General features: G+C 45.6%; 1 protein-coding gene across 1 annotated transcript in view; it reads left to right on the top strand.

Annotated features, from left to right (window-relative positions):
• Nucleotides 1-16,807, top strand: part of NEK10 (NIMA related kinase 10) — a 147,070-nt gene that overhangs the window by 33,928 nt on the left and 96,335 nt on the right. Inside the window, exons 6-10 of the mRNA XM_059664119.1 lie at nt 4,150-4,234; nt 12,654-12,695; nt 13,929-14,007; nt 15,122-15,189; nt 15,952-16,031. Of these exons, the coding sequence (XP_059520102.1) occupies nt 4,150-4,234; nt 12,654-12,695; nt 13,929-14,007; nt 15,122-15,189; nt 15,952-16,031 (354 nt within the window). The remainder of the gene's footprint in view (nt 1-4,149; nt 4,235-12,653; nt 12,696-13,928; nt 14,008-15,121; nt 15,190-15,951; nt 16,032-16,807) is intronic.

The raw sequence follows: 16,807 nt of genomic DNA, 5'->3' as shown, positions 1-16,807 counted from the left end.
AACACAGGCCCAGTACGGAGAGTGGAACAAGTAAGTAAAGAGTCCTTGAATATTCGTTTATAATCAGTTTCTATTTTGATGTTACTTTTACTTTTTGAACTATCAAAAAAAAAAATAGGGCTCTGCCTTATGAATTTGACATAACATTTATTTTGAAACAGGCTTGAATTCCTCCCCTTTAAAATCTTGAGTCAAAAGTGGCAGTTTTGTTGCTGTGCTTGGTGTTAACGCAAATGGTATGACAACATGAAAAGGGAAATCTACATAACACTCTCCCCACGAAGTTGCTGCTTATTCTGAGCGAGAGAGGGAAACATTGCAAAGGGGGGGTCTAGATTGGAATCTCTGGCATTTGCACAGCCCCTGGTCAGTTAGCCCCAGACCATCCGATGGTCTCATTTATGTTGGTGCTTACAGCTTTATTATCATTCAATAATCAATACCACAGCTCCGTGGCTGGTAGTCCCACGGAGCGCTCACATGGCATACTGGTTTCCCCCACTGTGCAAGAAGGTGAAACCCCCGCTACCCTTTCTTTGTTCACGTGCTGGGCCTCTGGTGATGGCAGAAAGTGGGCTCCGAGGCTGCAAGCGCCGTGGCAGCGGGTCCGAGGCCAAGGCCACGGGAGCCGATCACGCTGCCAGGTATTAATAGTCCTGTGAAAGCCGTGGCAGAGGTTCAGTCACAGCGGGGATACATATTTGCCTGCTCGGAATCCGCGGCCGTGTGGCTGCTATATCGGGACCTAATCCTCCGGGGAAACACTATCTTTGCCGACAGACAGGTTTTCCAGAGTTGCCTCAGAGGATCCCCTGGCCTGTGCTGAGCATTCCTGCTCCCACAGTAAGAGTCCCTTTCTCCCCGGCCATCCCCTGTGGAGGACCCTGGCCTGGGAGCCAGGCCCCGCTGCTCCGGCCGGCCACCATCATGCTCTGCCCCTCTCTGCTGGCCCTGAGCGTGTGTTTCCTAGTCCCCCAACCCTTGGAAAGAGAGAGAGAGATCGTCTTACAGAGCACGTCACTCCCCTTGGACACCAGAGCTCCATGCGACGTGCCATGCTCTCGTGGGGGGTCAAGGGCGGGGAGCCAAGGCAGGAACAACTGCTCCTTTAGAGGTCAGTGCTCAGAGAGGAAGAGCCAGAGGACTCAGACACCAGGAATGCTATTTACATTCACCGCAGCGGAGGCCAGGACCATGCAGAAATATTAATAGCTTCAGGCTTCCGTCCCAAAAAACCAAAAAAAACCAAAACCCACAAAAAAAACCCCAAAACACACACATAAAAAATGGCAATTGGTTTGGAATAGGACTTTCAACTCTGTTCCGGAGAGTTGAAAGTTCTTTTCTGGACTTTCAAGACTTTTCTGGAACTCTTCATTTACTTACATTCTCTTAACAGTTAAAAATAATAAAACCTATGGTAGAATTTTTTTTTTTCTTCCCCCCCCCCCCCTTTTTTTTTTTAAGTAGGGGAGGAAGCAAAAAACTTTCCCTACTTATTTTGATATGAAAAAACACTGGAAATGCCATGAACTTTGCTCAGGAAGATTGCGTATAGTTAGGAAAAACATCGAGTGTACACATATTTGTTCCATGAATCACCTCTTCACAGGCCCCTGGCTTTTCCTCTAAGTCATGAAAGCGATCAGCGTTAACCCTCATTGGGTTGCCAGCAGCGGTTGCAGTTGATGGTTCCCTGTGGTAGGGTCTCTGGGACAGAGCATTTGCGCCACAAGTCAACCTTCCAGCACCGAAGGGAGAGTAGTCGTGTGCCACCTCCCTATTGGTAAGATCAAAGGTGCTGTCTGTGACAGGAGCCTCCCAATAACCACATCCTTACAAGTGTCCCCATAGTCCGTGGTCGGCAAACTGCGGCTCTTTGGCCCCTTGAGTGTGGCTCTTCCTAAGCCTTAGGAGGACCCTAATTAAGTTAATAACAATGTACCTACCTATATAGTTTAAGTTTAAAAAATTTGGCTCTCCAAAGAAATTTCAATCGTTGTACTGTTGATATTTGGCTCTGTGGACTAATGAGTTTGTCGACCACTGCCATAGGTGATTGTGTGTTAGATTCAAAGTGTATTTCAAATTGGCATTATTTTTCCCACCGTGGGGAGTTCAGATGAACTGTTGTAGCTTCCCAGTGTGGGCCTGGGGTAGTTCTGCCTGGCTGGTCGCCCTGCCTGGGATGGGTTGCCTCTGTAGGCAAGGTGTCGCTGTCACGTTCCTGGGCTGGTGAAGGGTCGTAGGGTCGACTGCCGCTGTGGTGGGCAGCTCCAGCCAGCAGCCTCTGTGATGGCAGGAGGAATAGTTCTCGGCCAGCAATGCTCTCGGGACTTCTTGCCCAACTTCTCCCCACCGGGCCAGGCCTCTGCTGGGGGCCTGGGTCTATAAAGAGCCATCAATCACCCCTGGGAATATAAAGCCATGGGAAAGCAGGCTTCCCAGCCTCCTTCCCAGGAGCCAAGTCTGGGTAGATGGAAGGAATGGTGAGTGGGTTGGGGTGGAGTGTGGGTGGCATAGGGTGGAGGACGATGCCTCCAGGGGCAGTGACCACAGATGTCCATCCTGCCTTTGAGGAGGGTGGGGTTTCTGCACTCAGGTTGGGATGTGCAGGTTTGGGGGCAGAGTTGAATTTCAGGATCTTAGAGAAGACGAAGCTGAGTTCTACACTATGGAGTAATAAATATAGGACAAGCCAGGCGAGGGTTGGCTTGGGGTCACGGCGCAATAAATGCTTCACTTGACAGATCTTTAATAAGGTAACCTTGCCCCATGCACAGCCAGCCCAGCTGGGGAGGTGGGAGGGGAAGGGAGAAATTCTGTGGCGTCTCATCTGGAATCTTCCTATATCTTTCTTAGTTTTTCTCGGCTGAGCATGGGTAGCAGACGCTTTTTATTTTAGGTTTCTGTCCATTTTTGCACCACGTACCATGTGGGACAGCTTGGAGGGCAGTGTGAGACAGGTCTCACCTGGCAGGGCCCTCCGTGCACGGGTGACTCAGGCAGTGCACGTGGCAAGTTCCCGGCGCCGCCAGTGCCCAGCCTCCTTCCTCCTCGGTCAGGGGGTCCCCCTGTGCTGTGTTGGTGGTATCTGCATGTTCCGGCCTCATGTCACCTTAGAGAACATCCTTCTAATTCCCTGGGCGGGTCCAGTGTGAGAAAGTCGCAGAAGGCTGGCATAGAAAACAGCAGAGGCTCAGGGCCTCAAACTGCCTGCTGAGAACTCCCAGGGGTGTCGTGGGTATTTTTACATTTTCAAGGAAAACAGCGATGCTCGACACCCATCAGACACAGTGCAAGCTACTCAGGGTAGCTGACGATTTCCACATTAAGCTCGTGCTGCTTCCTAGAGGTGATGGCATCGCCTACCCAAGCTGGGTTTTCCGTGGTCACTGTGATAAATAGCAGGTGGAAGAGGACACAGTGGGGGTGCTGTCCAGTCTGATTCCAAGGCTCCAGAAGCTGCTTGGTGCGTGAGGGGGTACTCATCCCATTAATAAGTAAATGTGGTTATTTAAGCATAAAATACAGTCCGGCCAATGTGGCTCAGTGGTTGAGCGTCAATGCATGAACCAGGAGGTCACAGTTCAATTCCCGGTCACAGCACATGCCCCAGTTGCGGGCTCGATCCCCAGTAGAGGGCATGCAGAAGGCAGTTGATTAATGATTCTCTCTTATAACTGATGTTTCTGTCTGTCTGTCTGTCTCTTTTCCATCCTCTCTCTGAAATCAATAAAAACATATTTTAAAAAAGAATAAGAAACAAATATCTTCCTTTTAATGTATGTGTATTATTTTTTAGTCACTAGGGCATACATTCATATTAAGGTAAATCTAATTATTGGACCTTCTAGCTATTTGTTCTGGTTGGGGACTGCCTGGAGTCAGTGACGGCACTGTAAACCACGTAACTGTGGGGGCCTCTACGTCCGAGTGATAATGATGGCTTTTATGTGTTTTGCATTAACATGGGACAGATGTGTAAGTTCAAAATAACCATTCCCATTGCAGATTACGTTTGAAATAAACTAATGCTATTCCTTTGTATGTTCCTCATTCTCCTTCATAGTCGTGTGTTGTTCATGAACTGGCATGTTCGTCTTTTAGATGTGAACAAACATGTTCTCTCTTGTTTTCTTCTTTCAGAGAGTGGGTTAATCGAGCCCCATCTATTCACTTTCTGAGAGTGTTAATCTGTCTGAGACTACTCATGAGGGATCCATGTTACCAGGTTGGTTGGAAAAAATAAAGATATTTTGTACTGGTGATGAAGATAAAATAAAACACTGGTGGGTTTTCTTTGAAGCAGACCATGTTAACTTTCTCTTTCTCTCACAACTCAATAGCTTTCACATTTGGCAAGTATCTCATCTGCTATTTAAAAGATAGGAGAGAAATGATTTAATAAGGACCAAAAAGAAAATCTGTACATTTCTACGATTTTTCCTATGGGATTAAGTGGATTACTTGTTGGTCTATGTTTTCATCATTAGCTGGCATTGAAAACCACAGGCAGTTCAGAGAAGTATGCACTTGGCCACACCTTCTAGCATGTTCAAGGCTAAGCAGCTTGCTAGGTCAAAGTCAGCTGTGACCAGTGGGAGCTCTTGGGACTCAAGAGTCATGGTGGCTCCACATTTTTCCTTTAGAAGAGCTATTCCCTTCCTCCTCCTGTATTTTAGCCTGGCTTTGTGTTGTTACAGTTTAGCCAACCATAATCATTTGACTATGAGACTTAGGGCATCTCTGATGGCTTTCTGTCCTGGTTGCTCACAGTTTTCTGGGAGTTTTCATTCCCCTCATGACCAACCACACAGAACTGTGTGTTCCACACATTTCCGAGCTGCCATGAGCAATGCAGTGTGGGTCACATATGATAAGGGTGGACCATATGTTCCACTTCCCCAGTCAGTCCCAGTGTGTGCTCACTGTTCCTACGTAATTATTAATAGCACCCTCTTTTTCCCTCCGGATGTCCCAACTGGGGTGAGAACAGTGCATATATAATGTGAAGGAAAGTATTCCTGGAGGCAGGTGGGGAGCTGGTGCTTTGGCTTATAGGAATTAGGAAAATAGTTGCCTTAGAGATGTCCTGTTTGTTCAGAACACGGATGACAGTCGTGTCATGCTCGGCTGATCTCCTTTCTCAGCCAAGTTCTTGATGGAATGAAACAGGGTTGATTGTACTGCTCTCCGAAGGAAAGAATGCAGTAACCTCTTTGTTTATGGGATTTCGTGACCAAAACACATATTAAACTATATCTCTATCTGGTTTCATCTTTCCATAGAAGGGGATGCTCTCCGAGTCGCTCCTTCTGGCAGCCTTTTCACAAAGAAGAGCATGTGCTCAGGCAGTTATTCAATACCTAAAGTTGCCAAGAATTGTTGGCCAAAGTCACAAAGCAAGGCTGGGGTTTACGACCGTTTATGCCGCAGAGTCTCAGCGAGCCTTCGCCGCGGCTCGGCATTCCTGCCCCCGCTGGTTGTATCGCAGGATCCACAGCGGCTGTTCCAAACCATCTCCACTTCTCACACCCACACCGCCTCCTGCCCCTGCCACTCTCATCACCTTACGTCTGTTTTACAGGGAAACCTGAAGACATCCCAGTGGGAGCACTCCTATTTCCTCCTCTTTGTTGCTTGAAATATTTGGATTATCTTGCAACTTTACTTCTCTCCTTGTTTCAAAAGAAACATCCCCGTCCTTGCCAAGGCTTACCCTCCCATCTGTTCTCTTTCTTATGGTGTCAGTGGTGCCCCCTCTGATTGCCTTTATCATAAATACCCCCTTTTTGATCTGTTATCCCTTCCAATCTTCCATCTTACTGTCATCACTACATTTTTTGAAAGGTCAGGACGTGAACCCACTCACTTCCTTTCTATCTGGACATGGAATTCTGTGTACAAGGTTCTCTCTGGAAGCCTTTTAAATAGTCCATAGTGTGGCAGGCTCCCATCATCATTCCTTCACCCAGAGGCTGCAAGCTGGTGGCTTGCAGATTGAGTCTTTCCTGCCAGTGTACAGAGGCTTCAAGCAATGCCTAATGGAGATTCCAGCAAGAAAACACTGGATGAAAGAGAAGCCACAATTGCTTAGCATTTTCCTTAATTAAAGGCAGACATGTGAGGTTTCAGGTATCGTCGGAGCTCCAAGCAGCATAAAGATAAATTCCCAGCTGGATTCATTATAGTGAAACCGCAGCACATTACTTATCAAGGATAAAGGGAAAATCTTAAAAGCTCCAAACTACAATTACATTAGCAGCAACAGTGAGAAGACAGTCCAGCGGAGCGGCCTTGTCTCGGCCTCGCCCTCCCCAGCCCTCTGCAGCAGGGCACGCCTGTCCCACACTCTCTGCCTGCACCAACTCCCAGCTCTTCCTCAGCCCTTTTCTTCCTTCTTCTCTGTTACTTACTGTATTTGGTCCTTTTTTAAATCCTGCTTTCCTAAATGTTAACTTTCCCAAAGTCCTTTTCTTTCTTTCTTTCTTTTTTTTTTTTTTAAAAAAATGTATTTTTATTGATTTCAGAGAGGAAGGGAGGAGGGGAGAGAGAGAGAAACAGCAACAAAGAGAGAGAATCTTTGATTGGCTGCCTCCTGCAAGCCCCACACTGGGGATTGAGCCTGCGACCCAGGCATGTGCCCTGACCAGGAATTGAACTGTGACCTCCTGGTTCATAGGTTGACAGTCAACCACTGAGCTGTGCCAGAAGGGCCCAAAGTTCTTTTCTTTATCATCTTCTTCCCCATCTTCCTAGCTCTTGGCTTCAACTACCATTTTTTGTTGCTGTTCTTCGCTCCCAACCACATATCTGCATTCTCAAACTTTCCCCTTTATCTACGCCCCACGATTCCAGTGATATGATGGGGACAGCCATCCCGGTGACACAGTAGCGTAATGGTTCTCCAGGTGTGATCCAGGAACTGCTTACAGGTCTCTGAAATCCTTTCAGGGGTTCCATAGGTTCAAAACTGTCTTCAAGATAACGCTCAGATATCATCTGCCCCTTTGCTCTCACTCCTTACAAGTGTGCAGTGCGGTGTCCCGGAGGCTGCAGGTTGCGTGATGATGTCATGGCTGTGACGGCTGATGAAACATGTGCTGTGCGCTGTTGTATTTTAGGAATTTCTCACTTGCGATTTCTAATGTGGTAAATGTAGATAGACATAACCCGTATAAGCAAAGTCTTTGGGGTTCTGAAGAATGTGTAAGGGTGTAAAGGGGTACAGAGACCAAAGAGTTTGAGAAGCACTGTTGTAGCACCTTATATTCAATAACTTTCAAATGGACCTCTTCAATTCTCCCTCAAGCCTTTTAGAAGAGTGGTTACTATTACTCCTGGGGAAATAAGTGAAGGCCAGTGCATAGAGGGTTCTTAAAATTGTGATGGAGGAATCAGCAGCGTGGAAACACTGATAAGTTAGCGCAGAAAATGATCAGGTTAGTGATTCAGGATCAAAGGCTCTGCAGTGTGTTTAGCATTGCTTTAGTTGCTGAGCAGGTTTAGGATGAGCATGTTTAATGGCAATGAGATTTTCGGCTGAGGGAGAAATAGTGGTGGACTAACAACACCCATATTGGCATGAAGTGTGTTCCATTTTTTTAGGCATATTTTTTATCTGTATTATACTAGGGGCCCGGTGCATGAAATTCGTGCACTGGGTGTGGGTGGGGGGGAATGTCCCTCAGCCCAGCCTGCCCCCTCTCACATACTGAGAGCCCTCAGGCATTGACCCCCATCACTCTCCAATCGCAGGATCGGCCCCTTGCCCAGGCCTGACGCCTCTGACAGAGGTGTCAGGCCTGGGCAGGGGACCCTCATTTCCCCCCATCACTGGTTCTGCCCCCAGCCCAGGCCTGATGCCTCTGGCCCAGGCATCAGGCCTGGTTAGGGGACCCCCAGACCCCTCCGATTGCTGGCTCTGCCCCTTGCCCAGGCCTGATGCCTCAGCCAGAGGCATAGACCCCCATCACCCTCTGATCACCTGATCGGCCCCTTGCCTAGGCCTGATGCCTCCGCCAGAGGTGTCAGGCTTGGACAGGGGACCCCCATCTCCCTCTGATCGCTTGCTCCATCCCCCGCCCAAGCCTGATACCTCTGACCCAGACTTCAGGCCTGGGCAAGGGGACCATCATATCCCCCCAATCCCCGGCTCAGCCCCCCGCCCAGGCCTGATGCCTCGGCCAGAGGAGTTGACCCTCATCACCCTCTGATCACCAATCACCGGATCGGCCCCTTGACCAGGCCTGAGGCCTCCGGCAGAGGTGTCAGGCCTGGGCAGGGCACCCCCAGCTCCCCGCGGTTGCAGGCTCCGCCCCTGCCCCTGCAGGATGCCTCTGGCCGAGGCGTCCGGCCCGGGCAGCGGGGACCCGCAGTGGCAGCGGCCCCGCGATCGTGGGCTCCGCTTTAGGCCCAGGCAAGGGACCCCTAGCTCCTGGGACTGCCAGCTTCGACCGTGTCCAGCTCCCATCGTTGGCTCCACCCCTACTTCCTGCTATCACTGGCCAGGGTGGCAAAGGCACCTGATTCTCCAATCATGGCTGGGGGGTAGGGCAAAGGCGGCCCCGGGGCCGCCTTTGCCCTGCCCCCCAGCTCTTAGCTCCCCCCGGGTTTCCGATCACTGTCAGTGGCAGGGGGCTTCTTCCTGCTTTCCCTTTCGCCTCCCTGCATTGTGCCTACATATGCAAATTAACCGCCATCTTGTTGGCAGTTAACTGCCAATCTTAGTTGGCAGTTAACTGCCAATCATAGTTGGCAGTTAATTTGCATATAGCCCTGATTAGCCAATGAAAAGGGTATCGTCGTACGCCAATTACCATTTTTCTCTTTTATTAGTGTAGATGATTGTATCCCCTCACCCCCCCTTTTTTTAAATAAAAGGAAAAACTCAGGATAGGCAGCACAAGGACATTTGCTCACATTTTGCACATCAAACTGAGGTCTGATTCACTAAAGGACTTTCTCCAGGTCATTAGGCTCAGAACTACAGACCCCAGTCTTGTGACCCTCTGGGCTGTGACCAGGGAGAAAACACTGAGGCCTGGAGGGCAAGCAGGAGGTGTCGCTGTACTCTAAGCAGGCAGCCATGTTTGCTTTTCAGATCAGTAACCAGAGCTGTCAAGCCCAGGTATGTGCATACCTTGTGGTCTTGCTTTTCTCTAGTTGATGCTCTCAGGTTGGAGCAATCCCATTGGTGTAACCAAAGGAAATACAAGGACGACCATGGGTCTGTGAGCAATCTCCTGGCCTTGCTCCAGTCTCCAGAGGAGAATGGGAGGGGGCGGAATGTTTATTTCATAAATGGAAGGTGAAGTCTTGAGTACATAGCAACAAAATTCTCTTTGCTCTTTTTTAAAATTTTTTTTAAATTATTTTTTTAATCCTTACTCAAGGATATGTTTTTTATTGAGAGAGAAAGGGAAAAGGAGAGGGAGAGAGACAGTAAGAGAGAGACAGAGAGAAGCATTGATGTGAGAGAGAAACATGGATTGGTTGCCTCCCGCATGCACTCAACCGGGGATTGAACCCATAAACTGGGTATGTGTCCTGAAAGGGAATTGAACCCGTTACCCTTTGGTGCATGGGACGATGCTCCAACCAACTGAACCACCTGGCCAGGGACCTCTTTGCCCTTCTTATATTTCATAACAGCACTTCTCAAACTGTGCTTCCCAGTGGTTAAATTCTGTGAACAGAATTGTGCTCCAACGGGTATGTTTAGGAAAGGCTGCACTCTAGGTCTCCCATTGGAGCAGCATAGTAAAAGCTCTGAGGTATCCTATGATGAAGCACTTTGTTAAACTCTGTGTAATCTAGCACATAGCATTTCCCAAGCTAATTTGAATTTGATCACAAAACTTTTTTTTTCCTGAATTTATAATACTACCCACTGCACAGAGTAGAATGATCATCCCCATGACATAGTTTGGGAAACACTGACGTAGTCCCATATTGTTAACATTAATTTTTGGATTGATATTTTTCTCATCAAGGTAAACATTTAAAGATGAACTTAAAAAAACCCCACAAGAACAACAAAATTTTTTAAAAATGAACTTGACCATGACCAATCATTTAAACATTATTCTTTTCCTTGGTGTCTTTTCATTTCCTTGGTGTCTTCGCATTTCCTTGGTGTCTTCGCATTTCCTTGGTGTCTTCGCATTTCCTTGGTGTCTTCTCATTCAAATTTAAATCTTCATGTCAGCGACTCCAAGATTTGAACCTTTTGCCCTTATCTCATTTTTCATGGCCTGCTGTACTTTTTTTTCCACCTGTATATCCTATCAGCAACTCAACGTATCCAAATCAAGTCTTCCCTAACCTCGTCTAGTCTTCTCTCTCTCTCGGTGTTTGTTAATCATGGGCCTGTCCCCCGTCACCCAGGCTCTAATATGGTGATGCCTTCTTCTTTCTTCCAATGCGTCTTCCTCTTCATACCACTTCAAAGACTATCTCCGCCTCTCCATCTGCCTTCCCACTGCCATGGCAAACCACCTGGGCTTCCAGATGACACTTTGCCTCTCCAGTTCATTCTAAGACTAGAGGGGAAGCCTTACAGCTGATTCTGATCAGTCCCTTGTTCACACATTTCATTGGGTTTCCTGGTCCACATGGTGAAGCCCAAATCCAGGCTCCTGTCTCTGTCCTCCCGCGGTGTGATCCCACCCTGCTTTTCTAACATTAGTCCCAAGAGTGTCCTTTTCGGCGTTATGGAGGTGCTTTGCAGAGTTATGGAACATCTTGATGTTCTTTCTGCACAACTTCTGTGCACCTTGGAGCTTACTGTTCTCTTTGCTTGGAATCTCCTTTATCTTCCCCTGCTTCCCCATTTTGTTCAGGGTAGATTTTCCCATCTTTCTCAGCCCATCAGAGCCCATCACTCTTATTATGAAGTTTCCCTTAGTCTTCTCAGCAAAATAGCACGTGTCCCTTCTCTGGGGTATCATAGCACTTCATGAATAATTTTCTTATAACACTGGCCAAATTCTGCCTTAAATTCCAGTTCTCTGTGTATCTACCTTATGCCTGAAGTTCAGGAAGTAGGCCTCTGCCATCTACATATTTGTGTCCTTGTTAGAGCCTAACCCAGGGCTTTTACATAACAAATGAAAAAAATAATTGTAGAATAAATATTAATAGTTTTAAAATGTTATTTCTATTTTCATATGTATAAAATATCCCAACATCACTAGGGATAATGTATACAACATTCCTGTGTTCTTTAATTATAGCTTTTCTGGCATAAATAGCAATGAAGAAAATTCAAATGAATAGGTAGTCACAGAGCTATTTTTAATTGAGTTATAAATGTCCCTTCACTCTTAATTTAAACATGGATATGTTTAGTGTTTCCAAATTCACTTCGCACAGAAGAAGGAGACCTTGACCCCGGAGGCCTTGAGAGCCCATGCCTGTCCCCCACCTGCCCCACCTGCTCCCTCAGACAGCTTCCTGGCGGGACTTTACTGTTCCCTCTCACACTCGTGTACTCAGCCTCCTGCACTTCCCAGAACTGGACTGATGGCTGATGTTTATATTTCAAATAACTTCCTTGTGTGCATGTTAAGTAAGAAGTGAGACGTCAATACAGCTTTAATTAAACAGGTGAGGGCCACCTGAACTACGTTGGCCTGAAAACAAATGTCAGTGTGAACCACCCGAGAACACTTCCTATTCATAGTTCCAAGCTAGTCTCCAGCCTCCCACTCCCCCTCTTCCTCACTGGCACTTTCAGGAAGCTTTGGGATTGTGCTGAGGTGCCTTCTGACTGGGAATTGGATTTTAAGACCTGTGTTGGGAGACATTTGGCAAAGATGACGCTCACCCTGGCTCAGAGCGCAGGTTTAAGAAGACCATTAGCCTAATCATTTTAAGGAGAAGCCTGCAGTCTAGTCTGATCTTGTTGAAACTCAGTGTGAGTCAGCAGGAGATTCCATGTTTCCACTCAGTCCCCAGACCAGGCTGAAGCCCAGAGGAAGGGTCTGGGAATTTGGTGATCCTGGACTCTTATCATGGCTTGTCACTTAGGCACGTGGCTTACCTTTCTGGGTCTTAGTTGGCCTATCTGCAGCATGAGAAGATTAAAGGGAGCAATATCTAACCGTTCCTTTGAGCTCTACCTGTTTCTGATGACATTGGAGAAGGTGAAAAAGTGAGGAGTCTGGCTGAAGTTATGAGCATATTTATATTTTCTGATTCTCAATCCAAATTTCATTATTTTAATTAATAGTTTATCTTTTTTTTTAAATTCCTTTTTTAAAAAAATATATTTTATTGATTTTTTACAGAGAGGAAGGGAGAGAGATAGAGAGTTAGAAACATCGATGAGAGAGAAACATCAATCAGCTGCCTCCTGCACATCTCCCACTGGGGATATGCCCGCAACCCAGGTACATGCCCTTGACCAGAACCGGACCTGGGACCCTTCAGTCTGCAGGCCGACGCTCTATCCACTGAGCCAAACCGGTTCCGGCAATAGTTTATCTTAAATGTAGTACGACAGGCATTCAAGTTTTCCACATTGATGTTAGAATGTGGACCTTCATAAAATAATTCTAAATCTTATGAATTGATAAAGAAATTGCATGCAAAATACAACTTTCCCCCCATCTTTTATGTATGCTCTGTTGTTTCTGTTTTATTAGGAAATACTCTATAGCTTGGATGGGATTGAAAGCCTAGCTCAGGTAAGATTCCTTTTGCGATGGCTGGTCTTGCCTTTCCATTTTGTGCCATGGCTTTGGGCGAGGATTACATAGGTATGTGACAGAGGATGGCTTTTTCAAACCATAGGCTGCCTGCCCAGGGGAGGAGTAGGCAGGGTTAATAAGTGAGAGTGTGAGGCAGGACACTCACGGGGCAGGGCGGGACCCATGACATTTTGTTCTGGCTAATTGGGCTCACTTTACCTAGCCTGTTGAAACGAGAAAGTGCTATTAAAGGTCACATGTCTTTAGTTAGTAATGAAAAGAAATAGACCTTGGCTGGCAGGCCCAGTCCTCAGTGCTGCACGTACCCAGTGATGGGAGAAAATATTGGCGATGAAGCTGTTCGCAACTTTCTCACGCTTTTGAAAAGAATTACTGTGCTCATTAAAATTTTACCCAGTAAATGACAATGTGAGGAATGATTTTAACTTCATTTATTTTTCAGCTTTGGTAACTACTGAGGGAAAGTAAGCAGGAGAATACATGTGTTGAGCTCATCAAATGTTTGAGTTTGCTAATTTGCCAAAACATGGCATGACATGGCATTGAATTGAAACAGTCCGTTCTCCCAAAACCCACAGCATGTACAGAAAAATGGTTTTCATAAGAAGTCTGTGGCCCTCAAAACTCACTCTGAATGATGAAAGGAAGATGAAGTTTAATGGCAATTTAATGTTAAATCTATGTTATTTTCATTTTTGGGAAATGGATGCAATGTATCTAGCTTTTCTTTTTAAGATTTTAAAAAATTGGCTGGAGATTTACCTCATTTAATGAAATAGTCTTTCATAAAATTGTAAATGACATTCTTATCCACTTTACCTCCATTATAATATCAGAAATTAAATTCTACTAAAAAGTCACACTGAAGAAATAAAATTCTATGTACTACATATTATGCATCTTATTTGTATCTTATACTTGGAGACTAAATTACACTACAAACCTATTCATCTACAAATTATTGGGGGACTTTTGAGAGTTTATGCAGCTTTTGCATGGTCCCTCCCTAACTTCAGGGCATGCAAGAGAAGGAAAAGAATCCAGAAGTGCAGTCACCTATTTGCACTTGAATGAAAGGGGCCCGGAAGCACTATTATTTGGTGAATCTGCTGCGCCACCTACAGCTCATTTTTAGAAGTGCACAATCTTGTCACCGGCTTGTGTGCTTTTGGTGTCTCCTCTGACTTGTTGGTTTGGTCCCTCCTGCAGTACATGGAGATCGTGGCCACTGAGTACCTCAGCTACGGCGAGGAGCAGCACAGTGTGGGCAAGCTGGTCAACATGACGTGTAAGCATGGCCGGGGGTTGGGGGGCGTGGGGGTGGCACGTGCAGAATAAGCAACACGGTGTTTGCAGCGCAGCAGGAAAAGGGACACTTTGAACATTTATGTGTTGAGACTCCATGCCAATTGTTATAGTCAGTGCCAAAATATTCCCCGAAGGAAGACTTCTAGATCACAACTGTTACCTTGAAAAGCCCAATTTCACGTTTCAGAATATTTTCACTGAGCCCAAGCTTTCACTATATATTGCAAGAGAGACTTCCATACCAGCAGATTTTGGTAAACATATTTTTTGGTTCCTCTAATTCCTATTAATGTCAGAGGCTATTCAATTTTCATCTATAAAGTTAGGTTAATAATGATGCCTTCCTCCAAACATTTGGAACATCAAAAGCATATAAAAGAAAAGGCCTCAATGTGATTAACAATAATGTGAAATCATTGGTCTGTGTGGTGAGCTGTTCTCTGGTCACCCAGTCTTCTCTCTCTGGAGGCTCTTCCCAGCCCCGCCTTCCATCCTGTTCGGGTTTGACGACCAGAGCCTGCCTGCTGTGGGGGTACCCTGCCCATTCTCCTTGTGAGCAGGCTGGCTTCCCGCCGTGTCTGTTTACTGGACAGCACCCTGATTCAGTTACAGGGAGAGAAGTGTAGGTGGTGAGCCCCGAGCATCAGGAAGGCTTTTTGAGAACAACCGCTTCCCTCAGCCGAGGACTCCTGCTGGGCCCGTCACATCTGCTGGCCTCCCTCTCCTCTTTGTCAAGCTGACATCTTTATGGGGAGGGCCTTGGAAAGACAGGTTTCACTGTGGACTTATAACGATGTTAAGAAACTCATTTAACTTTAGGTGGAAGGAAAGCTTTGCCTTTTTGCTACCTCCCTTATTTCATTAGGTAATAGTGTTATACAATAAATACTAGCTGAGCTTGAGAGGTAGTTCTTGAATTAAAAAACAACCACATATCACCCAGTTCCTCCTTTCTCCATCGTTCCTTCTGTGCTATCTCCTTTCCCATTGCCCTTTCTCTGCTTGCCCGTCAATGCTTCAGGCGTGAGGTGCTAGGAGTACCACCCTCCTTAAGTTCCAAATTCCCTCTTTGAGTTATTTCCTTTCTTTTATAGATATTTTCCAAAAGCTTGCTGCTGTCAAAGACCAAAGAGAATGGGTCACCACAAGCGGGGCCCACAAGGTGAGTGGTCCTGGAAAGCCAAGACTTAGCTCCACGTGGCAATGGCTCATGCTGCGTGGGGTTCAGAGCCCTGCGGTCAAGTTCTATGTCATTATAACTGAGATCTGCTAACCGAGTCTCAATTTATAAATCTCCGCTAACCCTCTCATATTCTCTATCAGCCCAAGGAGCAAATCAGGGGTTTCTGAAATCTGCCCCCCCCCCAATATCACTTAATACCAGCTAAGTTTATTACTTAATTTAAATGTTGCAAAGCCATGATCCTAGGTGCGTGCTTACAAATTAACATATGCAATGTGTATATTCATAGAAATACATTCCATGTGGCACTAGAGGGAAGACTTTTAGATCACAGCTCTTGTCTTGAAAAGACAAGAAATAGAGGGAAGTGTGAGAACCAGGCTGGCCATGTGGCTTGGCCCCTTTTCCTTTCTGTCCTGGGCAAGGAATGGCTACAAGGTGCTAGAGCAGTGGTTCTCAACCTTGGCTGCACATTAGAATCACCTGGGAATCTTTGTAAAATCCTGATTTCTGGGCCTCATCCTCCAGAAGTTCTGTTTCTTTGTTACTAATGATGAGGCGCAGAAATCAGGATTTTACAAAGATTCCCAGGTGATTCTAATGTGCAGCCAAGGTGGAGAACCACTGGTTTAACAGAACTCCCTCTGAGGTTAAGCCTTTATGATCTTTACATGGAAACATACTGTTTAAGAAGCGTGTGGTACTTAAGCAATTAAACTTTCTTTTACTTCATTTTTTCAGACATTAGTAAATTTACTCGGTGCCCGAGACACCAGTGTTCTATTGGGTGCCCTTCTGGCTCTAGCTAGTTTGGCTGAAAGGTAAGTGTATTTTGATGTACTGTCCAGTTCTACTACTGTAGCAATTTAGTGGCAGAGATACCAAATAGATTAGTTTCTCTAGTTACTTTGCTACCTACTCAGAAAAATAAGCATGGCATTCCATTAACGTATATATTTAAGAGGATTTTGTATAGAAAAGCATAATTTTAAATTTTAAGCTGTTGGAAAGGCAAATCACAGTTTAAATTTTTCTTTCTTTTTTCCCCCTAACCAGAAATATTTACCTAGTCTTTCATTCAATGTTTAGTTACGTCTACTTTCAAAATTACTACAGTATTTCTTTGACAATTAAATTTCCCTAACCTTTTTTTCCATTCTTTCCTGTGTACTTATTTTGACATCTACAACATTTTCAAACAATTTTACCCTTAAAAAAACCTAAATAACCTGTCCTCTTATAGATGTGATTACTTAAAATAAAAGAGCTAAAGTATATTTTATGCCAATAAGTGAATCATTGCTTTTTTTTTGCTCTTTGAGTTTTTTCTCCAACTTTATAGGAAACAGTTGAAATATAATTGTACTAGTAATTGTATGTATTTAAAGTGTACAACATGATGATTTATATACATTGTGGAATTATGACCAAGGTCAACGTAATTAATACATCTATCACCTCACATAGTTAACTCTGTGTGTGTGATAAGAACACAGATCTGCTCTCAGCAACTTTCAAGTATACAATGCCATATTAGTACCTGTAGTCACCATTAGATCCTCAGGATTCATTCTTCTTATAACTGCAAGTTTATACC

The sequence above is a fragment of the Myotis daubentonii genome, chromosome 14 (genome assembly GCF_963259705.1).
Source record: "Myotis daubentonii chromosome 14, mMyoDau2.1, whole genome shotgun sequence".
NCBI classification, from domain to species: Eukaryota; Metazoa; Chordata; class Mammalia; order Chiroptera; family Vespertilionidae; genus Myotis; species Myotis daubentonii.
The sequence above is the reverse complement of the archived record's forward strand: the minus strand, read 5'-3'. Positions and strand labels throughout refer to the sequence as shown.